Source organism: Pneumocystis murina (assembly GCF_000349005.2).
Source record: "Pneumocystis murina B123 chromosome Unknown supercont1.15, whole genome shotgun sequence".
Taxonomy (NCBI): Eukaryota; Fungi; Ascomycota; class Pneumocystomycetes; order Pneumocystales; family Pneumocystaceae; genus Pneumocystis; species Pneumocystis murina.
Genome location: NW_017802373.1, coordinates 229,790 through 252,837, shown reverse-complemented (window position 1 = coordinate 252,837; position 23,048 = coordinate 229,790). Strand labels below are relative to the sequence as shown.

The 23,048-nt window shown below is 27.4% G+C and overlaps 8 protein-coding genes and 1 non-coding gene across 9 annotated transcripts; 3 read left to right on the top strand and 6 right to left on the bottom strand.

The window, feature by feature from the left end:
• Positions 1-5: 5 nt before the first annotated feature.
• PNEG_03100 (hypothetical protein) lies at positions 6-5,285 on the top strand. The gene is made up of 9 exons (XM_007876964.1): positions 6-621; positions 664-1,327; positions 1,373-1,853; positions 1,900-3,047; positions 3,089-3,251; positions 3,297-3,419; positions 3,461-3,680; positions 3,728-3,924; positions 3,977-5,285. The coding sequence occupies exons 1-9, from the start codon at positions 143-145 to the stop codon at positions 4,393-4,395; spliced, it is 3,894 nt and encodes a 1,297-aa protein (XP_007875155.1). The 5' UTR covers positions 6-142; the 3' UTR covers positions 4,396-5,285.
• Positions 3,938-6,698, bottom strand: PNEG_03099 (hypothetical protein). The gene is made up of 8 exons (XM_007876963.1): positions 6,518-6,698; positions 6,381-6,466; positions 6,218-6,337; positions 5,626-6,174; positions 5,364-5,580; positions 5,213-5,314; positions 4,376-5,173; positions 3,938-4,328 (listed from the first exon to the last, which is right to left on the bottom strand). The coding sequence occupies exons 1-7, from the start codon at positions 6,672-6,674 to the stop codon at positions 4,476-4,478; spliced, it is 1,929 nt and encodes a 642-aa protein (XP_007875154.1). The 5' UTR covers positions 6,675-6,698; the 3' UTR covers positions 3,938-4,328; positions 4,376-4,475.
• Positions 6,699-6,784: 86 nt separating this feature from the next.
• On the top strand, positions 6,785-8,737 carry PNEG_03098 (nucleolar GTP-binding protein 2; the record flags this gene model as incomplete). The annotated part of the gene is made up of 8 exons (XM_007876962.1): positions 6,785-6,876; positions 6,924-7,200; positions 7,248-7,493; positions 7,535-7,693; positions 7,945-8,148; positions 8,194-8,538; positions 8,583-8,609; positions 8,651-8,737. The coding sequence occupies 8 exons, from the start codon at positions 6,785-6,787 to the stop codon at positions 8,735-8,737; spliced, it is 1,437 nt and encodes a 478-aa protein (XP_007875153.1).
• A 125-nt stretch (positions 8,738-8,862) lies between these two features.
• Positions 8,863-12,316, bottom strand: PNEG_03097 (isoleucine-tRNA ligase; the record flags this gene model as incomplete). The annotated part of the gene is made up of 13 exons (XM_007876961.1): positions 12,151-12,316; positions 11,751-12,099; positions 11,647-11,700; positions 11,464-11,598; positions 11,332-11,423; positions 10,689-11,280; positions 10,313-10,646; positions 9,834-10,269; positions 9,709-9,790; positions 9,533-9,663; positions 9,263-9,492; positions 9,140-9,222; positions 8,863-9,095 (listed from the first exon to the last, which is right to left on the bottom strand). The coding sequence occupies exons 2-13, from the start codon at positions 11,971-11,973 to the stop codon at positions 8,863-8,865; spliced, it is 2,625 nt and encodes an 874-aa protein (XP_007875152.1). The 5' UTR covers positions 11,974-12,099; positions 12,151-12,316.
• A 91-nt stretch (positions 12,317-12,407) lies between these two features.
• Positions 12,408-12,480, bottom strand: PNEG_05047. Its single transcript has one exon. It is a non-coding gene; the product is annotated as a tRNA-Ala (tRNA).
• PNEG_03095 (hypothetical protein) lies at positions 12,475-17,275 on the bottom strand. Its single transcript, XM_007876960.1, has 11 exons — positions 16,648-17,275; positions 16,470-16,602; positions 15,914-16,429; positions 15,187-15,874; positions 14,629-15,142; positions 14,425-14,571; positions 14,264-14,380; positions 13,994-14,219; positions 13,675-13,947; positions 12,952-13,630; positions 12,475-12,904 (listed from the first exon to the last, which is right to left on the bottom strand). Exons 1-11 carry the CDS (start codon positions 16,773-16,775, stop codon positions 12,579-12,581), a joined length of 3,747 nt encoding a protein of 1,248 aa, XP_007875151.1. The 5' UTR covers positions 16,776-17,275; the 3' UTR covers positions 12,475-12,578.
• A 293-nt stretch (positions 17,276-17,568) lies between these two features.
• On the top strand, positions 17,569-18,496 carry PNEG_03094 (GTP-binding protein ypt5; the record flags this gene model as incomplete). The annotated part of the gene is made up of 8 exons (XM_007876959.1): positions 17,569-17,619; positions 17,674-17,713; positions 17,756-17,779; positions 17,824-17,884; positions 17,938-17,984; positions 18,027-18,073; positions 18,117-18,333; positions 18,378-18,496. The coding sequence occupies 8 exons, from the start codon at positions 17,569-17,571 to the stop codon at positions 18,494-18,496; spliced, it is 606 nt and encodes a 201-aa protein (XP_007875150.1).
• A 123-nt stretch (positions 18,497-18,619) lies between these two features.
• PNEG_03093 (hypothetical protein) lies at positions 18,620-21,036 on the bottom strand (the record flags this gene model as incomplete). The annotated part of the gene is made up of 16 exons (XM_007876958.1): positions 18,620-18,646; positions 18,754-18,762; positions 18,812-18,907; positions 18,958-19,104; positions 19,149-19,290; positions 19,335-19,494; positions 19,542-19,567; positions 19,615-19,752; positions 19,797-20,014; positions 20,059-20,123; positions 20,178-20,241; positions 20,292-20,341; positions 20,387-20,446; positions 20,494-20,525; positions 20,570-20,938; positions 20,978-21,036. The coding sequence occupies 16 exons, from the start codon at positions 21,034-21,036 to the stop codon at positions 18,620-18,622; spliced, it is 1,662 nt and encodes a 553-aa protein (XP_007875149.1).
• Positions 21,037-21,173: 137 nt separating this feature from the next.
• On the bottom strand, positions 21,174-22,983 carry PNEG_03092 (hypothetical protein; the record flags this gene model as incomplete). The annotated part of the gene is made up of 10 exons (XM_007876957.1): positions 21,174-21,249; positions 21,294-21,522; positions 21,579-21,706; positions 21,754-22,101; positions 22,144-22,271; positions 22,318-22,431; positions 22,486-22,680; positions 22,729-22,802; positions 22,844-22,915; positions 22,965-22,983. The coding sequence occupies 10 exons, from the start codon at positions 22,981-22,983 to the stop codon at positions 21,174-21,176; spliced, it is 1,383 nt and encodes a 460-aa protein (XP_007875148.1).
• Between the last annotated feature and the right edge of the window lie 65 nt (positions 22,984-23,048).

The window sequence follows — 23,048 nt, the reverse complement described above, 5'->3', positions numbered from 1 at the left end:
TTAAGGTGTATCTTTTTTTTTTTCGAATATTTTGAAAAAATTATACATTATAAATATTTTTGGAGAAAACAATAGAAACATAATATTATAATCAAAATCATTAAATAAAATGTTTTAAAAAAATATAGTATTAAATACTTTTATGAAAAAAGTTCAAACTTCTGATTTAGAAAAAAATTCAGCATCTTTTATAAATTCGGCGCAAAATTACAGAAATGCTATAAAAAATGCTAGTTTTTTAAATATTTTTGCTTTTCTTAAAAAAAAAGATGCATTTCTACTTCTTTTTGCTTGTATTATATCAATTATTAATGGCTTTTTTAAGCCATACATGACATTTTTATTAGGAAGACTTTTTCATGCCTTTTCATTAATTTCTTTAAAAGAAATAACAGAAAAACAATTTAAAAGTCAAATAGATCAATATATTCTTCATCTTTTGGTTTTAGCAATAGCTTCTTTCATTGGAGGATGGTTATTTCAGTCATTATGGCATATTTTCGCAGAGATCTATATTAAACGAGTTTATAAAAAACTATTTTCTAGTTTTGCATCTAAAGAGTTTGAATGGTATGACAGCAACAGAACTGGTATTTCGGGTCTTATTAATCGTTGTGAAAAGTATGAATTTTCTAAATTATATTTTTTATTAATTTTTACTAGAGATATTCAAAGTTTGCATTATACACACTCAAATGTACTTGGAAGATTGTTATCCTCGTTTATTACACTTGTTATCTCTTTATTTCTTGCTTTTTGGTATTCTTGGAAGTTAACATTTGCAATTTTAGTTTCCCTTCCTGTTGTTATTTTAATTGCTGCCATTACATCTTATTTCATTGGACCTTATATATATCGTGAAAAAGAGATTTTAACCCGAGCAGCAACCCATGTTAATCAAGCGATTGTAAATATGCCTATCGTCAAAATATTTAATGCTCAACAATATGAATCTCGGAATTTTGATAGCTATATATCAAAATCAAGTAATTTTATACGTCTCTATAAAAAAACATATTCTATACAGCAAAGTATTATTAGATTTTTTGTCCTAGTTATGTTTATACAAGGGTTTTGGTATGGAACACATTTAGTTATCACAAACGAAGTATCTTCTGGAAACGTATTAACTGTTTTTTGGGCATGTCTCATGATATCTTTTTCAATGCAAACAATTATTCAGCTTTTACTTTATCTTAAAAGTGGAATAATTGCAAGTTACGATTTACAAAATATATTTAAAGACGAAAAAAACAAGAAAAGTCCATACTCTTTTCAGGGTAGCCTTTTTCCAGAAAAATGTCATGGAAAAATTGTATATGATTTGGTAAAAATATCTACTTAGTAGTATTTAAAAATTCTAAAGAAATAGGTTTCATTTGCATATCCATTAAGGCCAGAAAAAATAATATTAAAAGATGTTTCCTTAGTTTTTCCTGCCGGAAAAACTACTTTTATTGTTGGGTCTAGCGGATCAGGAAAGAGTACTTTAGCAGCTTTACTAATTAAGATCTATAAACCAGATAGTGGTTCCATTTATATAGACAATAAACATATTGGATTATTAAATACAAATTGGGTACGAAATAACGTAACTTTAATAGAACAACCTGTAATTTTCAATGAAACTCTAAAACTAAACATAACTCTTGGAAAACCTTCGCCAGATTTAACAGATATTTCAGAAATAAAAAATGCCTCTAGAATGGCATTGCTTGAAGAAATGATTTATGAACTTCCCGATGGATATGATACCAGACTTGGGATGAATGGAATGTTATTAAGTAATGGACAGATGCAACGTGTGGCAATAGCTCGTGCAAGATTTAGGGATACACCTATTTTAATTCTTGGTAAGATCATATTCCACTATTTTTATTTGTTTATTTACATAATAAGATGAATCAACTAGTTCACTTGATTACATTAATCGTTCTCTTATCTATGACGCAATAAGATTTTGGCGCAAAAATAAAACAACTATTATTATTACTCATGATATGAGTCAAATAAAAGGATCAGATTATATATATGTTATGAATGACGGTTTTCTAGTTCAAAAAGGGTTTAAAAATGATCTTCTAGAAGACAAAAATGGGACATTTTTTAATGTTTATTCACAAAAAAAAGGAGATAAAATTGATGCTATTTCTCCAGAAAGAATACATAGCTCACCCGGAAACATATCAAAGAATATGTCGATAGAATCATTTTCTAATGATAAACCACAGATGGATCAAGCTGTTTATGAATCTTTAAAAACAAAGTTAAATAAGGAAGAAATATTTCTATTAAATTCTGGGAATATTACATTAAGGAACCGAAGAAATACTACTAATATCCGAAATTTATTAGCTTCAAACATAAATAATTATAAAAGTAAAAAAGAATATGGTTTTCTAAAAAAATATTTTCGACTAAATATATCATTGTGGAATATACTAAAAAATAACTGGAGCTATATTAATAAAAAAACGTATTTTATCATAGGTCTGCTTTTCTGTATAGGAAATGGTATCTCTACTCCGCTTTTTTCATATACACTTTCTAAACTTCTTGCATTATTTTTTTCTTCAAAAAGTATATTAGAAATTAAAAGAAAATCATTACAATATTCTATGATTATTTTAGGGGTATCATTTTTTGACTCACTCACTCTCTATTTAAAAATATATCTTCTTGAGTATTCTGCCGATTCTTGGATAACTAATATTCGTTCTATCTTATTTAAAAATATTCTATTTCAAGATATCCACTATTTTTCTGAAGGAACATATTCTAGTGAAAATACTACGAGAATCATAATTAATGAAACAGAATTAATGAGAACTATCTTTGGACAGATTACAGGAAATATTTTGGTTGCCGTTGTTATGGTACTTGCAGGGGTTATATGGTCATTTGTTATTGCATGGAAATTAAGCATTATAATAGTTGGAGTAGCGCCATTATTATATATTTCAATTCGACTTAATTCTTATCTAAATACCAAATGGGACCATAAATATAAAGATGAAAATATCAATGCAATGTCTATTTTATATGAAGTACTTTCTTCTTTTTATCATACTTATTGTAACATTTATAGTTTTCAGGGAATATTTTTACTGTTAAGGCTTTATTACTTGACAATTTTTTTCAGAAAAAATTTATGTTATCAATAAAAAGAATTTTTGTAAAAGGTATTCGAAAAGCTATTTATATTGGATTTGGTTATGGAATTATGGAATCTATTATTTTTTCTTTTGAAGGTTTAGACATTAATTTCCATGATTTAGAATCTAATATTAATACAGCGTTATTATTTTTCTATGGTTCAAGATCTATTTTAAATAAGACATATACACCTATTGTTGTATTAACTATATTTTCTTTAATTATATTTTCTGTTATTACTGCTGCTCAATTTTTATCAATGGGTGAGTATTGAATTATTAACTATATTATTTGACAATTAAAGTCCCTCAATATAATAAAGTCAAAAAAGCATATGAAAGCGTTAACGATTTATTTAATATATCAGAAAAGAATACTGAAAACAAGGGTTCATTAATTGTTCCTTTAAATGGAGAAATTATATTTAAAAATATATTCTTTTCTTATCCTGGACATTCTGATATTCAGGTACTAGAAAATATAAATTTAAAAATAGAAAACAATGAAAAAATTGCATTAGTAGGGTAAATATTTTATAATTAATATTATAATCTTTCTAAATAGTTTTTAGCTTATCCGGCTCAGGAAAATCTACAATGATTTCATTGATTCAAAAATTATATCAAGCTCATAGTGGGTTTATTACAATAAATGGGCATAATATATCATCTATTGAAACTAAATGGTTAAGAAATCATATTGCAGTCGTAAGACAAACTCCAATGTTATTTAATCGGACTATTGAACAAAATATTGCATATGGCTTAGGTAATGATTAATTTGTTTAAATTTTCTTGTATACACTATTAAAAACGTATAGATTCATTTAATATATCCGATGTTCGAAAAGCTGCCCAAAAAGCAGCTATAGATGATTTTATTATAAAATTACCCGATGGATATAATACTATTCTAGGTGATTACGGAAGAGGTCTATCTACTGGTCAAGCTCAAAGAGTTTCCTTAGCACGAGCATTTATTAGGAATCCAAGGATTCTTATTTTAGACGAATGTACGAGTTCTTTAGATTCACTATGCGCTTCATCTATTCAAGAAATTATAAAAAATATTACTAATATGACTGTTATCATTGTAACACATTCTAAGGAAATGATGAAACTGGCAGATAAAATTGTATTGTTAAAAAGTGGACGAATTGCTGAAACAGGCACCTATGATGAATTAATAAAAATGAAAAAGGATTTCTGGACATTAATACAAAAAGGTCAATGGATATGATTTATTTTCTTTAATATAAAATATGAGACCGCTAAATCACATTTTATTAAGTTAAATTATTCATATATTCAAATTGTTCTTTATTGACAACCTCCTCTATATACACTTAATTCATGAGCAAGCTTCCTATTTTCTTTTTTTAAATTTTTAATTTCTTTATTCTTAAATTTCAATATCTTCTCAAATTCCAATTTTTGCAACATAAATTGTTTTATTAATTCAACATGCAAATTCTGAATATCTTGACGTATTCCTTTTTGGCTCTCTAAAAGCATATCTTTAAATGTCAACATATTATCAGAAAAAAAATCAGATTTTTTTAAATTAGATTGTAATTCTTTTGTTAAAAATACATCGGATTTTTGAGATTTGAAAGATGAGAATGATATATCAGAAGTTTTTATCAAGTCATCAATTTCTGAATTTTGAACATGTTTTCCTAATGTCAAACGATCTAGAGCAGGAGTTTTAATATCTGTATTTTGATTAGTTTCAAACTTAAGCCATATATCAGTAGTAGATGGCGTTTCTATGTGTTTTTCAAACAATTTCTCTGAAACTGTTTCATTTATCTGAAAATCCCGTTTATCAAAACGTTTTGTAGAAGACTTGAGTATTTTTTTAGAACTTTTTGGAGTTTCAAATTTGAATCCTGGCCGAATTTCATGAATCTTACTCGGTGAAAATACGTTATTAGAAAAAATAGGCGTAGAAGATTCTTTTGCAAGCATATTTGTTGTAGATATTTTTTTAGTAGAATTTTCAAGAGGTATATTTTCTTTAAAAGTTAAAAGAATTAATTAATGAAAAGACATACCTTTTCCAATTGAAACAATTGATAAATTATTACCTGATATTTTTGTATCAGAAATATGCAACTCCTTTTTACTGCATATATTATTTTGGTTTTTATGAAATTCTAAATAAAAAATTAATATTAAAAAGAAATATTTCAATAAAACTAATACTGTTTTCAATCTCAGAATGAATTCCATCGACTATACTTTTCGAAACATTGTCCTCTAAAAAAAATGAATTCAAAAATTTATTGTCTAAAGATTGTATTTCTTCTCCTGGAGAACAATCTTGTATATTTGTAGAAAATGATGATCTAGATACTTTAAGATTTGATTTTTCAATAACAATATCCGAAAATTTTTCAGAAATATGTATATCATTTGCCAACTAATGTCAAAATTAATAAACATAATTAAACAAATATCATTATACTGTTGAAATTTGAATAATTTTTTCTGAATTATCGAAAGAATATTCAGAAAGTTTTAGACCTTCTTGATTAAAGTAAAAGCATTTCTCATTAGATGTAATAAAAACATTCCAACCCCCATCATTCAATTCTTTAACAAACAACAAATCACTAAAAAAATCTATTGACCATTTTACTTGAACATTTCTTTTTTCAAAATCAATAATAGAAATTTGTCCATTTAAATCAATAGAAATAGCAGATGAATTTTCATTCGGCAAAAACGATGCAGATGTAATAGAAAGATCTTTTATCTTAAATATAAGCTGCATAGGTTTTTTAACATCATAAAATCCAAGTACTCCATTAGAAAAAAGAAGAAAAAAAATATTAGATCTTTGAGGATGAAAAACTGCGTTAGTAACATCCGAAAAGGCCATACCAGATATTATTTTATTCATTAATCCAGTGTTACAATCCTGAACAAAAATAATAGATGGATTTTCTGAAACTGTTAAAATAAACCTAGAATCTTTTGATATTGTCATAAATGTTATAGGCGAAGGATGTCTCTAAAAAAGTGTCAATTAAAATCTTAAAATATATATCTTTAACTTTTTGAGTCGCTAATGAAGAAATCTTATTATTCCTGATATTATAATTCATTACTTGATCCTTTTCATTGATAAAAAAAAATTCATCAGAATTGTCTCCAAAAACAAAGTGTTTGACATTCTTTAAAATAAATAAAATTGCTTCTCTAAAAAGACATACATACTTCTGAGTTTGGAACAACAAAGACCTTTTCTGAGTCCTTTAAATCATATAAATAAACAAAATCCATAGAGATTGCAATAAATCTCCCTACCAATTATCAATTCTAAACAAATATAATGAAAATAAGATGATAAAGACCATCAGAAGAGCTTCTAGCAATAAATGGCTCAGAAATTCCGATTCTAAGACGTATTGTTGGGAGAAAAAAAGTACCTAAAAAATCCTCTTTCAAAGAAAAATTAAGGATATAAATACAAGATGTTGTATTAAATAAAACTAAGTTATTTTGGCCCATTTTCTGGTAAAATATTAAGGTTAAAAGACTATTTTTAAGATAAATAGAAATCAAAACATAATATTTTAAAATTGGAGGTTATTATCGAAATCTTGAACTTCAAAAAAAAAATGAAAAAAGAAAAAAATAAAAAAGAGGATAAAGCAAGGCCTAAAATTGAAAAAAGAGTATCTCAACATATTAAGGGGGAGAACTTTTATAGGTATTGTTTTTTCAGCGTTTTTTTTTGAGTTTTTAATAAGATTTTAGAGATGCAAAGAAAGTCAAATGGGTTAGACTTTTAAAAAGTGGAAAAGCTAAGAGAAATAAGAAGGGAAAAATAATTAAACCTGGAGAATTTCAGTCAAAAGATATACCAGACGCAAGAATACAACCAGATAGGCGTTGGTTTAACAATACACGAGTTATTTCTCAAGATGTACTGAATATGTTTCGTGAATCATTTACAGAAAAATTAAATGATCCCTATAAAGTTTTGCTTAGACAGAATAAGCTTCCAGTATCTCTTCTTAGAGAGCCTACAAAAGTTTATTATAGTCTATCAAGATATAAACAGTACTGAAGAAATTTTAGACACGTAAAGCAAATATTATTGATGTAGAACCTTTTGATGATACATTTGGTCCAAAATCAAAAAGAAAACGCACGAAATTATATACGTCGTCAATGGAAAATCTTTCAAATTTTGCTTCTGAATCATATGAAAATTATATTAAAAAAAACTGCGAATATGAAAATGTTAATAAAAATATTCAAAAATCGTATGATAAAATTTTTTCAAAGGGAACATCTAAAAGAATATGGAATGAGCTTTATAAAGTATTCCTTAAAATAAAATATTTATATAATAATTATTTCAGGTCATTGATTCATCTGATGTGATAATACAATTATTAGATGCCCGTAATCCATTGGGTACTAGATGCAAACATATTGAAGAATATCTCAAGAAAGAAAAACCTCATAAACATATGATTTTTCTTTTAAATAAATGCGATTTAATTCCGACATGGTGTACTGTAAGTAATTTTGATCATAAATATTTTAAACAATTTACCCATTGTAAGTCAAGAAGTTTTCAAGAAGCATTTATAATGTTTCTATTGTTATGCTTCTGTTACAACTTTGGGAAAAAGATATTGGTTTATAATAAAATAAATCAATTGTGTTTTTTGAGTTGAAAGTTGAATTAAGTTAAAGATTCTTCTTTCATAGTTACAAAACATATATATTACATATTAATCTAAATATTTTCTAATATTATAATTAGAGAGAATGGATTAAACAATTGTCAAAAGAATATCCTACTTTAGCATTTCATGCCTCAATAAATAATCCATTTGGAAAAGGTAGCCTTATTCAATTATTACGGCAATTTTCAAAATTGCATTCCAATAGGCGTCAAATTTCTGTAGGATTTATTGGTTATCCTAATACTGGAAAATCTTCTGTGATAAATACTTTAAAATCTAAGGTATAAATTTATATTTCATTTAGAAAAACTATTAATGATATCTAGAAAGTATGTAATACAGCGCCTATTCCAGGTGAAACAAAAGTATGGCAATATGTTCGTATGACTTCAAAGATATTTATGATTGACTGTCCTGGTATTGTACCACCAAACAGCAATGATAGTGAAACAGAAATTATAATTAAAGGTGTTCTTCGAATAGAAAAAGTCTCAAATCCGGAACAGTATATTCGTGCTATCTTAAATCTTTGTGAAACTAAACATCTTGAAAGAACTTATCAAATTTCAGGATGGGAAAACGATTCTACAAAATTTCTAGAATTGTTAGCTCAAAAAACAGGAAAACTACTTAAAGGTGGAGAAACTGATGAATCAAGCATTGCAAAAATGGTCAGCTTAAATAATTTATATATTTTATTTTAATTATAATATAGGTAATTAATGATTTTATACGCGGAAAAGTCATTTCAATATTTTTATTTATTTTTAATAATCTTTTTAGATACCATGGTTTATAGCACCTGTTCAAGAAAGCAAACTATCAAACATTGAATTATCCAATAATACACTTGTCGAAAAAACCATTTAACGTAGTTAAATGATGAAATTCATAATAATGATCCAAGTACATAATACTATGAATATAGAAAGCCATATAGTCTATAATATGACAATATATATATTGATTAAACTTTTTAAATACTATTTATAATTTCAATTATTTAACATTACTTCTTTACATCTATGGCATATATCTGCATTCATAGTTGCTGTATACATCCAACAGCGTAAACATTTTTTTTTTTCTGAAAGTTTAGCTATTAAATGACAAGTGCTTCCAAAAAGTGTAATTTCTTGATAATCATCCCATTTTTGATTCAATAATTCAGAGTCCATAGAAATTACCGAAATATCAGAGACGATAAGTATTTGTGATAACTCATGTTCTTTAAATGTCAGTAATATTAGTTAAAAAAAACAAAAAAAAAACCTATTTTCTTTAAAAAATTAAACGCCTGTGTTTTCAAAGGCGCCTTTATAATTATTTCACATTCCAAAGAACTTCTTATATACCTTTAAAGTATTAGCTACTACATTAAAATATAGATCATACTTATTTTTTCTAGCTTTTTCTAAAATAAGATTACTTGCTGATCTAATCGTTTTTATATTCTGAAATTCTTTTTGCAATTCCAAATTTAGCCATTCTTCTTCACATTTGTACCATCCTGAATGAAAAGGTGTCTCTATTTCTCCTATTATTTCTTTTCTGGAAAACTTCCATGCTTCCAATGCAAGAGATGGTGCTATAGGCGAAATTATTGATATATAATTTCGAAATATCTAAAAAAATTTAAAAAAAAAAATAAAAGGTTATTTATACATGAAAGAGAACTGTTTGACAACTAGTCCTACTTTTACTCGTACGATGATCAGCATAGAGCCTATCCTTTATTATATCAAAATAAAATGACGAAAGTTGATTATTTGTATAATTAGTTATAGCATGAACAACTATAAGTTTATAAAATATCCAAGTCCAAAAAAAAAATAAATTACCTTGAAAAAACAGAAATTTATCATATAACTCTATAGTTTTGCGATTAAATTCATATGTTTGAGCCAATGCATATTGATCAATCTAATATCTTTAATAAACTATATAATAATATAAAAACATATACTTTTTTCAGATCCTTATATTCTACTTTATCTCCATTCCAATCATGAAGATTTCCCAAAAGAAATCTTAAAGTTGCACGAAATTTCCGTTGTATTTCAGCAACATTTTTCAAAACCAGGGAACTAATATTAATATCATTTGTGAAATTATTTCCGACAGCCCATAACCTTAAAACGTCAACTCCATAAGCTGGTCCCTTTTTAATATCTTTTTCACCAAAAATAATATTTTCCGGATTTATAACATTGCCAATAGATTTCGACATTTTCTGATTATATTGATCAAGAACATGTCCATGTGTTATAACAGTTCCATATGGAGCAATATTTGAATGATCATTCTGAGATGCAACAAATGTTAATAAAAGAGACTGAAACCATCCCCTATGCTGGTCCGATCCCTCAAGAACGAGATCTATAAGTGGTTTATCTTTTTCACTATCTTTTTTTCAGAAAAGGAATATAAAATTTACCAACTTACGAATTAAGATTATCGTAGTCTCTATTATTAAAGATAACATTCCATGATACACCACTATCAAACCATACATCCATTGTTTCCATCCCCTTTTTATATCTTATACCATCCTTTTTATATTCTGGAGCAACCCAAATATCTGACTCTGAATCTTGCCACCATGTATCCATACCATATTTCTTAACCATATTAATAATGTGATTAATATTTTTAACAGTTAATAATGGTTTTTCATTTTCTAACGAATATAATACAGGAATAGGAACTCCCCACGCCCTCTGACGAGATATACACCATTCTGATCTTGATCGAAGAAAAGAAATAAGCCGTTCCCTTCCTGAATCTCATTAATCAATGCCAATTGGAGGTAATTAAAAACCGTTTTCCGGAATCATCTTAACATTCTTAAGGGCTTTAATCGTTTGATATTTAATTTTTTCAATATCGACAAACCATTGAGCAGTTGCCCTCTGAATTACCGGTTTCTTAGTTCTCCAATCATATGGATATTTGTGAATATATTTCTCCAATGATACCAACATTTTCTGATTTTCCAATAACTCAATAACCTTTTTATTCCCATGTTCTAATACGAATAAAAACTCTAACTTTCCATTAAGTGCCTCCTTAGTAAAACAACCATGATCATCAACAGGAGAAAAAATTGGAATATTATGTTGTATACAAACTTCATAATCTTCCATACCATGTCCAGGCGCTGCATGAACCAATCCTGTTCCTGAGTCAGAAGTAATATACTTCGTATGAAAAAAAGGCATCTCCTTAAAATTCTCCTCAAGAGGGTTATAATATGTTGCTCCTAATAATGCTTCACCAAAAAAATGCAAAGATGTTTCAGATATATTAATAAATTTAAGTAAATGAGGGACTCGATTACGAGAAACTATTAAGTTTCCATATTGAGTCGTATTAACAATTGTATATTCCATATCTTTATCAATCAATATTGCCTATATATATAAATAAATAAATAAGAATAAAAAAAAAGAATTCTTAATGACTTTATTAGCAGGTAATGTCCATGGAGTTGTTGTCCAAATCAAAACGTAAAGAGGTTTTTTATTTTTTATATTAATTATCGCAGATAATTTTCCTAAAATTTAAGTATTAAAAAGGAAAAGAGATTATCTTACCTAAATTAATTAAAGGAAATCTAACAAAAATGGCTTGACTTATATGATCATTTTTATATATTAATTCAGCATCAGCTAATGCTGTTTTCGAAGATGGGCTCCAATATACAGGCTTATATCTTCTATAAATGAGATCTTTCAACTATTCAAAAAAAAAAAATAACTTTAAAATAAAAATTTTACCTTTTTCCACCATTTTTTTAAAAATGTCGAGTTGTTGAATTATATATGATACATCTTTCATTATTAACATATTTCCTATTAACAATCAAAGATAATCTACGAACCTAATGTATGATAACTTTTCTCCCAATCAGCCATAATACCAAAGCTTTTAAAACTTTCTTTTTGATGCTTAATTGTTTCCAATACATATTCTCTTGCCTTCTTACGTATCATCATTGGCGATTTATAAAATGAAAGTTGTTCATTATCTTCTAAAACCTTCAATTCTATTGGTAATCCATGACAATCCCATCCTGGAATATATGATACACGACGTCCTTTCATAATATTTATCCGTAATATTACATCCTTAAGAATCTTATTCAAAGCATGCCCCAAATGCAATGTACCATTTGCATAAGGAGGTCCATCATGCAAAATAAATGTTTTTTCTGGTGGCAAATATGTTTTCTAAAAAGAATAATTAATAAATTCCATAAAAAAATGTCAATAAAAATATACCTGCCACTGATAAAGCCTTTGAGTAAGTATTTCAAATTCCTTTGAATCAAAACAGCCTTTTAAAGGCCATAAAGAAAATTTAGTTTGAGGAAGACAAAGCGTATTTTTATATACGTTATTTGTTTTTTGTTGAAATATTACATAAAATCGTCGAAAAACATATCTAAACCTAATGCTAAGTTTAAATAGTCAATCTAATCACACACCACCTTTTAAGTAGAGAAAAATTCATAATCTTTAAAGGGAAAAATTAGCGATGGACGAATGGAGATTCGAACTCCAGACTTCTCGCACGCGAAGCGAGCACTCTACCAACTGAGTTATACGCCCTTCATCCTATAACGCTTAAAAAATCAATATTTAGAAGTTATATGAAAAAGTCCACACTGAAAATCGAAAGTAGCTAAAAATGTAAAAAATAAATACTTTTATACTATCTTTGCAATAGATTTCTTCCGTGTTTTCCATACAGTATGCTGTAAATGAAATAAAATTGATTCTAGTTTTAATAATGATTCATGAGTCATTTGTGGAATAGTATTTTCTAATAAAGGTAATATTTCATCTAAATGAACAAGTGGATCAGTTTTTTTCGAGCAAATCATTGAAGTTGCAACAGAAGACGTATGTATACGATTAGAATTAGGTGTTTTTAAGGATGCTTGTTGATGAATTGAAGGTATTTTTGAATGACTATTAATACTCCTAGATCGTAATCTTTTTGTATAAGAAAAAGAATCATCCAAACTAGAGTCTAAAATATATTAATACTTAAAATCTTTTTTCTTTATAAACAATTACCATCTAACGATTCAGAAAATTGTTTTCTTTTTTTAAAAGAAGCTATTTGGTTCTTGACATTTTTATTTTGAATCATTTTATTCTTTTTAAGTGTTGTATTTTTTACAAAATCTTCAGCAGACGTTAAAGAATCATTATGTTTAATAGATGCCAATTTTTTAGACGTCTTTCTAAAAGAATTCAAAGGAGTTAAATCATCATATTTATCTGTTGATAATGATTTCCGAGAAGGCTCTTTTTTTTTACTATAATTCTGAATAGATGAATCCATTTCTTGGATATAATTATGATATAAGGAATCTTTAGATAGTTTCATACTTTTCTTAGATTCCAATTCTATAGAATCTAAATCCATTGATGTATTCTGAAAAGAATCTTGGCATGTAACTCGTGCTAATTCTAATGATTTCCTTCTAGTCATTATTATTGAGGGTTCAAAGGGTATTTTTATTTTCTTATTAATTTGTGTTTTTTCAAATGACAACGGCAAATTATGATGTTTCAAAGATGCAGGTTTTTTTAAAGCATCTTGATCTTTTTCTTGTTCCTGACTCATATTTTCTATAATTTTAGATCCATTATCTAAAGATGAGTTCAAGGGTAATTCTTGAGATGCTGAATCCTTAAGATCAGAGACAGTAGCCAAATCCAACTGTAGATCATCTGTTGCAAAATCCTCCTATAAAAGAATAAAAATAAAATTAAAAAAAAAAAAATTATTACTTCTAAATTATTTAAAGGAATAGGAAATGATGGCAGTGAAATTTTAAAAATTTTATAAATATATTTCATAATTTTAACAATTTCTGGAGGATAAACCAATATTGTTTGTTTTGCAAATGTTTCATTCCATGTTTCAAGCGTAGAAAAAAGTATTGTATCATCTTTACTTTTAAACCCTGATTCCAAAAGAAGTGATAATGAATGTAATAACGTGCTTTCATAAGAACCGAGAGCTTTCAGCTTTAATAAAATAATAGACCATATTTCCTTAATCTATATTTAAAATTAATTTAAGATCATCTGTTGTAAAAAATATTACTATATCAGAGATAGTTTGATTACTTTTTAGTATTTCTTTTTCATCAGATATCCATAATGAAAGTCCTCCTTGTATACATTGTAAACTTAGTGCAATTTCATCAACAGGAATTATTTTCATATAAGCACAAACTCCTTGAATAAAAGAAAGAACAAATTCGTTAAAATCATGATTATAAGAAAATGCCAAAAGATTACTTATTAATATATTAAGACTTTCAAAAGAACTATAAAATCAAAAATAGATATACTATTATTAATATATACTTACGTCGTTTTTTTAAGGACTTTTAAAGTTTTTAAATGTAAATTCATTCTTTTTGAAGTATTATCATGAAAAGGAAACCGGGCTCTTTTCATTATAATTCCAGAAATATTATAAACATTTCTAAATAAAGTTACTAATGAATTGTTGAAGTATAAATGATCTACGGATTAATTTCAGGAGATATCTGAAGAAGCAACTCTGCAAGAGGTTCAATAATTTTACAAGAAGCTTCAGTGATTCCTAATGTGCTTTCAACTTCCCGATAAAGAAGATCGAATAGCATTTCTGATTCTAAAAGGCAACTTTCTTGTCTATTTTTTTAAATATTAGATCATATATAAATACTTATTTTAAAAGAAAAAACTAACCGAAATCCCCATTCTAATATTTTAAATAAACTTTTCGAATATTCAATAACTTCCTTGCCTTCCAAAATATAATTAAAAGATGATGTATGTGAAAATTGCTTGAATTCAACAAAAAAACTTTTAATAAAGTCTACAAACAATTTCCATACTTGCAATTGAAGATCAAAATCTTTAGCGTAATCAAAAACAGATAAAAATTCAACTAATATATCAAGTTTTTTAGAATTTTTATGCCATGACAGGTTAATATTAATAACATCAGATATAGCCTTAATATATGCCTTATTTATTAAGGCACAGGAAAATGGCGTGAGAAAAAGCCTAAAAAGAAATACCATCGGAGTACATAAATCTTGTCTAGTAGAAGAATCCTCAAAATCCGTTGTTTGTACCGGAATTAAATCATCATTTTTTATAATACACAGTTTATTAATAAAATACAAATAATCTATTGTCTTAAATGAAATAGAAACCAGTTCTACAAATAAATCAACATGAGCATCGGAATCTTGCTCTAGAAAATTTTTAATTAGATCATAAAAATAAGACTAATATTACCTGTTTTTTTTGCCAATAATTTTTTCCCAGAATACGAAAACCAAAAAAGCTTTAATAATCTACAAATTCTTGTAACTGCATCCATTGTTTCAAAAGATATTTTTATTTCCTTATTAGTAGCAAAATTAATAGATTTATTAAAATTCGTCCATACTATTAACTTAATCTCTTTTGGAACAATAGTAGACATTAAAATTGTTTCAATAATAGGTGCTATGATAGATGAATTATTTCTTACCCATTTAGGATCTATTCTTGGAATCTCTGATAATTCTACAGGAGAATTATCTATAAGACGATCATCTCTCCATGGTTTAGCTTTTTCTATATCGAGCAAAGAAGCAATTATTTTACTTCCACTAAGTACGCCATATTCATTCAACGAAGCCATTTTATTATATAATGGCAGTATAAGATTTTCCCATATGACTGTTATATCTTTCATTAAGATACCAGGACGCAAAGTGGAATATAATAATGCATATACCGTTTTAATTGCCGATTTTTTTAGTAAAAGAGATGTAGAAGACTTTGAACTCAAAACTAATTGCATTGGCTGAGATAATAATAGAAGTTTTTTCAAAGGAATAGATTGAACCTTAGGAGAGAAAGTAAATGCATGTATAAAACGTACCCAAGCAACCTGAGCAGCTATTTTTGTCGAAACATCAATATGATTAAAACATAGCTTAAATAAATATAAATATAAATAAATTTTTCAATTTACCTGAATCATTTTTAGCCATACATTCAATTTATTCCATTTAGAAAGCATTGATGTGCCTATAATAGCAACAAGAACACTCCATGAATGTGCTACAAAAATACCATCTCCATCTTCTTTAATAATTTCCTGGAACCGTGTACAAAATATATCTATAATCATCTTTCCTTGAAATTTTTTCTTCATATTATTTATAATAGCTAAACTAATTTTAGATTCACCACGCATAGCCTTTTCTATATCGAAAGAACACTGTAACGCTTTTTCCCGTATAACTCTATTAGTATCAATTAAACAATTATGCAAAAATGGGATCCATTCAGAAGCAGAATTAATAAACACTTGAGGACGCTGATTCATAATTCGAATTAAAACATTTAATCGTTCTTGAGTAATAGTTATAGAAGGAAGAGATATTTTTAAAGAAACATGAATGATTTTATCAGCTATTTCCTGAGTTATAACATTAGAAGATAATTTTTGAACGCTTAAAAGCCAAAGATGTAAAGCCGCTGATGTCTAAAAATAAATTTTTAAAAAGAAAAAAAAAAACGACTACCTTAGTAAGAGACAAATCCTCCAAAACAGAAATCGAATGCTCAATAAAAAACTTTGCATCGTTACAATTAAAAATATTGGAAATTTCTTGTTGTGATAAAAGATAACCCAAAACTTTAAAAGCATTCGATGCCCTAATTCCATAAGAAAATCTTTTCAAAAAGACAATCTCAAAATACATTTGATAACCACCAATGTCAGAAGATTTAATTAAGACTGAATCTCTCTTAATAGATCGAATAAGTTCAGGAAAATATTGAAAAAGAAGAGTTTTATCAGGAATCGTTTCATATGATCGAAGAAACATAGAAAGCTTAAGATACGTTTCAATCTTTTTAGAGCGAAGATTTCCTTCAAGATTTTCTTTAACATTTTTTAAAAATGATGAAAAACTCTCCTTTTCTAATAATTCATCATCCGTATTAACTTGAGAATCCTCTCCTGACACATAAAACTGTTGAAATGACGGAGTAACCTTAAGAATACCCTTTGGTGGCCCTTTTAATCCCTTTTGTGGCGTTGAAATCTCTGTTTCTTTTCCATCTGCAAATACTCCTTCAACTAAAAACAAAATTTAAAAAATGACGCGTCATACCCTTATCAGGAAACGGAGAAAACAACACTTTCTTCTTATTTGAGACTTTTTCCTCTCTAATTCCCTCATTTTCCGAACATGGTGTATTTTCTTTATCTGATCCAATAAACATTTTTTTTTGCTTTCAAAAACAATTCATCAATATATCCACTCTATTTACCTTCTTTTTCACTCAATTTCATTCGCTTTAATTTCTTCTTTCTAAAATTCTTTTGATTTGGTTTTTTGATAACCCTCCTGGGTCTTTGTAAACCTGATATTATTGTCACGTGACACATACCTAATAAATATATATTTTCTAAGAAAAATATATAGAAAATATGTTTATTCATTGTATTTAATAATTGCCTTATAAGAAATCAGTAGAAAAGGGAGTAATCTACCTCATGTATAACCCTAACCCTAACCCTTCGAATAATACCTAAATCCTCAATCTTAACCCAAACCGCCTATTAGGGTTATTACCTGTTACGAATTCGCTGGTGATCCTCTTCAACCTAAGAAAATGGAATCACAACTGTTTAGTGCCAAGCTCGTCCTTTTAGGAGAATCAGCAGTCGGAAAAGCAAGTTTTATATAAGAAATTAACATGAGATTAACATTTATTTAGAGTAGCCTTGTATTACGGTTTGTTAAAGATCAATTTGATGGTAATTTTTTTGAATATTTTTCATAGTTAATTATGGCTTTAGACTATAGAGAAAGTACAATAGGAGGTTTATAAATGAAATATTTGAGTGTGTTTTTATAATGTGAATAGCTGCATTTCTTACACAAACTTTATCTCTTGACAAAACAACAACAATCAAATTTGAGATTTGGTAAAGATTTCGGAGTTAAAAGAAATTAATAAAAACTAAATTTATTATTTTAGGGATACAGCAGGTCAAGAACGTTATAGATCGTTAGCACCAATGTATTGTAAGTGCTATTAATTATTTAGAAAGATATTCTTATTTATAGACCGCAACGCAAATTGTGCGATTGTCGTCTATGATATTACGCAGGCGGTAAGTAATTTTAATAGGGAGAAAAAAATATAGATAAGGTTAGGAGTCGTTGGATAAGGCAAAAGCATGGGTGAAAGAACTTCATCGACAAGCGTGTGGAAATATTATAATTGCATTGGCAGGAAATAAAGCAGATTTATCAGAACGACGAGCTATAGAAATAGAGGATGCTCAGGCATATGCACAAGAAGAAGGGCTAATTTTTTTTGAAACGTCGGCAAAAAGTGCACAAAATGTAAATGAATTGTTCCATTGTATCGGTAAATGAAATAATTTTAGATTTATATATACTTAAAAAAATTAGCCAAGGCACTTCCATTAGAACATCCGACTCATAAACCACGAAGTGCAGGATTAACTCGAGATGTTGATTTATCTCGGCGATCATCGGTTGTTAATGCATCATCTACATGTAATTGTTGAAGAATAGTTTTTCTGCCAGCTGCTATATTATCAAAGACGAAAGGACATTGTGTATGTATTTAGACATTGATATTAAATATGGTGAAATTAGCACTCATTTAAAATTCATTTTATATCCTGTTATTATATTTTAAAAATAGATATTTTTTTCTTTTTTTAATATTAGTAAATTAAATATATTATAATTCAGTTTTATTTGAAAAGAAAGGTAAAAAATCAACACAATAAAATATTATATATCCTATAGAATAATAAACCAAAACGCTCTATAAAAATTAAATATATAAAATTAAAAAAATTAAAGGAATACTTTACTTTAAGAATGAATTTAATGCACCAAATTATTTTATTATTAAATATATAAAACAAAGATTTAATGTTATCAAATGATATGAAAGGAATATGTAAGAACTATTCCAGAATGAGTCAAAGGTTATATAATAAATCAATTAAAATCTTACATTTTTTTTTATAGACAATTGTTGATTAAGAAATGAAAATTTAGCTTTCTCTAATTTGAAATTTTCTTGAGATGGTAAAGACACGATACGTGATCTTTCGAATTCATTAAAATCTAATAATTGGTCATTTTTAAAATCATTTTTAGTCTATTATATATCAAGATACAATTTCAATTATCATTTGGTGATACCGTATATTCTTTTGAAATCCTAGTAATAAACGTAAGAACTTCTTGAGATGAAGGCCTTCTATACGGATCTGAAGATAACATTGTCTCCAAAAATTTGCACAAATATGCCGGAAAATTAGAATTTTTATAATCATGTTGGTAACTATATTATTTTTAAAGAAAAATCACATAATTTTATCAATCTACCCTTTAAAATTCAATATTTCATCTCTTAAATTATCATATTCTTCCGCAGAATGCTTATATGGAAGTCTTCCCTCGAAAAGTAACCAATATAAAATTAACCCAAGAGAAAACACATCTGATGCAGGTGTAAAAAATCCTTTCAACTTTCCATCCTCTCCAACTATTAAAGTGAAAATGTATCATTTATACTAATATATAAATATTTACCAAGTAGTACTTCTGGTGCAGTATATCTAATATATTTTTAAATAATGCGGCTAAAAAGAAATGAAAAACATACTCTAATGTTCCTGTACCCCCAGATCTCGGATCTACCTCAGTAGCTACTTGACTCTCTCCAAAATCACTAACCAAAGCTCTCGGATAAAGACCTTTTTTTGTACTTTGAAGTAAACAATTTCCTGGCTTTAAATCTCGACTTAAAGATTTCTTAATTTAGTCAAATAAAAACATAATACAAACTGAATTAAGTCATTCTCATGAAGAAAACTTAGCCCAGATGCAATGTCTTTAATGAAAGAAAATATCATTTCCAGAGGAAGTATAGTTTCACCCAGACGTTTTGTAAAAAGTGGTTTTCCTCTCAATCTTTTTTCTTTTTTTTTAAAATCAAAAAGTGTAGGCTCATTAGACGATATTAAATCATGAAGATAACTTTCCAAATCCCCTCTATCACAATACTAATGACATTTATTGCTAAAAACATAAGGAAAAGTTTTTTTACTTCCTGTAAAATATATAAAACTGGGACAGACGGTCCAAACTTTGTTAATTTGGAATTCTCAAGCCCTTAAGTGACATTTCAGTTTTTTTACTGAACCTTCGATATTAAATATCACTTACAAACATGATTATAATGAACTAAGTTAGTATGTCTCAAACGTAATAAATGCACTTCTTTCAATAACTTTAAAATAAAGTTAATATTTTAAAGACCGCAAAGAACCTATTATATACTTTTTTAAGCCATGAATGGCTATCGCCAACAGGAATTCGTTTGACTGCATCTATACTCGAATTAAATATGTTTTTTTAAAATACAATAAATGCACAATAGCCAAGAGGAACACCATCCAAAACATGCAATACTTTAAGAACCTCACCTCTAGATCCTTTTTATTTATAAATGATAATGCAAAATGTATAATACATGATTTACCTCGGCCAAGTAATCCTTCTGAAATAAAAAATCTTCAAAAATTAAGCTTCAAAATCAAAAAAAAGAGATAAAAAACCTTTTGAAATAACCCTGATTAAATGATAATGATGAAAGAGGAGTTGATTTGGGAGAAGAGGAATCAAATGGTGTAATTTCTGGTGTGGTAATATCTGAAAATGATGATGGAGTAGATGATCTTTCTGTAACATCCCAATGAAAATCCTCAAGAAATCGGAAATATTCTGAATTAATGAATGATGGTGGACGCTGTGAAAATTCATTTAATGTTTCATGAAGATCATTTGAATGAAATGGTCGACAGCAAAGAGGACAAAATGCCGTATCCAATTTTTTCATAAGTACACCATCTTTCATATTACGATAAAGGCTTAACTGTTTATTCTCACGGTTAAAAAGAATTACTGCACCAGAAATCGAATCGCGACTAAACGATTAAATCCATCAAACATTCAAAATAACTTACAAAACAACATTCCAATCATTACAGGCAGAAAAGGGTATAACGGCTTGGCTATTTTCCATATTTTAAAACAAAAATACCAAATCTTTATGAAATTATTTATGAAAAGATTTAAATTTAGTTTGTAAGACTTCGGATAAAGTTTAGTGATATTGTGTCCGAAAGATAAGAAATGAGATTATAGATAAAACAAATCAATTTATTCAGAAAACTTCCCTGATTCAAATGCATCTCTAACTGGATTCCTTACAGAAAAAATACCATTTTTTTCAAGCCTAATATATTGTAAATAAAATAGCGTCTTTTTTTTAAAAAAAACCTTTGAAACATAATGAAAAGTCGTTCAGCATCTCTCTCTTTCTCTTCTTCTGTCATTTCTGGAAGATTAGAAAGTGCCATACGTTCTGCTTCAAGTGTTTGCCCAGTAATTGGGTTAATACCATATGGAGCATCAAAATCCTTAGAATTCGGGGAAACAAAAGGAATGCCTTGAGATGCAAGAAAACCAGAGGCATAACCAAAACCTATACTATTAATAAACTCCGTTGCTATAGTAAAAGATGTCAATCAAAATTAATTAAAATGAAAAAAAGCAAAAATTTACCGTTTAAATGATTAAGTTCATAAAGTAACCATGAAATGGATTCACGAATCAATGGGGTTGGTACTGTAATAGCTCTGAGAGCTTTAGATGAAAGCGTATTACCTCTTCCAAGAATATTTTCTCGATCTCTTGACAAAAAAATCAAATTAAATCAAAAAATACGGAGTATATTTACCTGCTTTGTGGTAATAGTCGAGAAACTAACAATTCTCGAATAGACTCCGTTGAATACTTAAGAATCTTTCGAAGGAAAGTAACAAGTGAAAGAATTCTAGTTTCAATAAGTGTATCTGAGGTAATAGATGAAGGAGAATCATTCGAATAAATTTCCAAATCAATGCTTGATAAAAGCGTATCTAAGATGTCAAGTAATTGTCCAACACATCGCTCAGATATATGTTCTTGATCAAAAAACGTTGCAATAGGAAGATTTAGCAAACAGTTAATGATTTCAAAAGTAAACTGTTGGTTAATTAAATTAGTAAATGATAAATTCAAGAGTTTAATAAGAGGAGATATATTACTAAAATATTGTTAAATTAGTAAATATGTATAATTTTTTTACATTAAAGACTGTGCATCTTCATGTCGTATTAAATTAAAAAGAAGTTTTAAGTATTCCTGAACAGTATGAAGATCCTGTTCTGACCATGAATCATTAGAGATCAAATATGCTTCAAAATATTTTAAACACTAAAAATTCATTAAATTACTCTTTTCAAAAATATAAAAAAAATACATTATTAATAATTTGAAAAATTCCCAATTCTTTCAATATTATTATCGCCTTTCCAAGTTGTGTTGTTAATAAAAATAAAATTCGCGTATGCACAAACATTAGATCAAAATTTTCCTGTATAAAGAAAATCCTTATCAATATATTATTAATCTGTTTATCTCTTCAAACTTTTCTATAAATTAAAGGTAATTCCAAAAAATACATATATTCCTTAATAATACGTTCAATACCCTTTTTCTCAATAAAGATATCCCTTGATTCATCATAAAGAAGCATTGTATTGAAAATACACCGTGCTGCATCGATTGATTTTTTTTGTTTTAGATCATCAGGGAATGCTAATTGAAACAAGATAGAAAATCCCTAAAAATTAACAAAATAAGAAAAAAAAAGTATATCGTATAATAATACATCTCCTGAACCTATTATTTTTGCTGATTCATTATCCCTAACAATTCTTTTTAGTTGAAAAACATATTCATATTCTTAATCTTTAATATAATCTATAATTTTATATAAAACTTACGTTCTTCCCCAATTTTTTCTCTTTCGAGATCATTTTTTAAGCAATTAAGTATCTTCTCAATCTCTTCTTTACCTATATTTATTAGCATTTCTGTTCTGACATTATCTAACCTTTAAACAACCATGATATATTTCTGCCATTGATGGAGATCTCGAGGAAGGCAAACTTAAAAAAGAGGGTTATAAAAAATACAGGAAATAAGTAA

Excerpts from the sequence above, each read along its gene's own strand:
- PNEG_03100 (XM_007876964.1), top strand. The coding sequence starts at position 143 with ATGAAAAAAGTTCAAACTTCTGATTTAGAAAAAAATTCAGCATCTTTT. Across the intron at positions 622-663 it reads CTTATTAATCGTTGTGAAAA|AGATATTCAAAGTTTGCATT; the intron begins GTATGAATTTTC and ends AATTTTTACTAG. Across the intron at positions 3,252-3,296 it reads TATTATTTTTTCTTTTGAAG|CGTTATTATTTTTCTATGGT; the intron begins GTTTAGACATTA and ends ATATTAATACAG.
- PNEG_03099 (XM_007876963.1), bottom strand. The coding sequence starts at position 6,674 with ATGGGCCAAAATAACTTAGTTTTATTTAATACAACATCTTGTATTTAT. Across the intron at positions 5,581-5,625 it reads AAATTATTCAAATTTCAACA|TTGGCAAATGATATACATAT; the intron begins GTATAATGATAT and ends TTTTGACATTAG. Across the intron at positions 5,315-5,363 it reads TCATTCTGAGATTGAAAACA|AATTTCATAAAAACCAAAAT; the intron begins GTATTAGTTTTA and ends TTTTTTATTTAG.
- PNEG_03095 (XM_007876960.1), bottom strand. The coding sequence starts at position 16,775 with ATGTTTCTTCGATCATATGAAACGATTCCTGATAAAACTCTTCTTTTT. Across the intron at positions 14,381-14,424 it reads ATATCTCCTGAAATTAATCC|AAATGTTTATAATATTTCTG; the intron begins GTAGATCATTTA and ends AACTTTATTTAG. Across the intron at positions 13,948-13,993 it reads ATCAAACTATCTCTGATATA|ATTAAGGAAATATGGTCTAT; the intron begins GTAATATTTTTT and ends TTTTAAATATAG.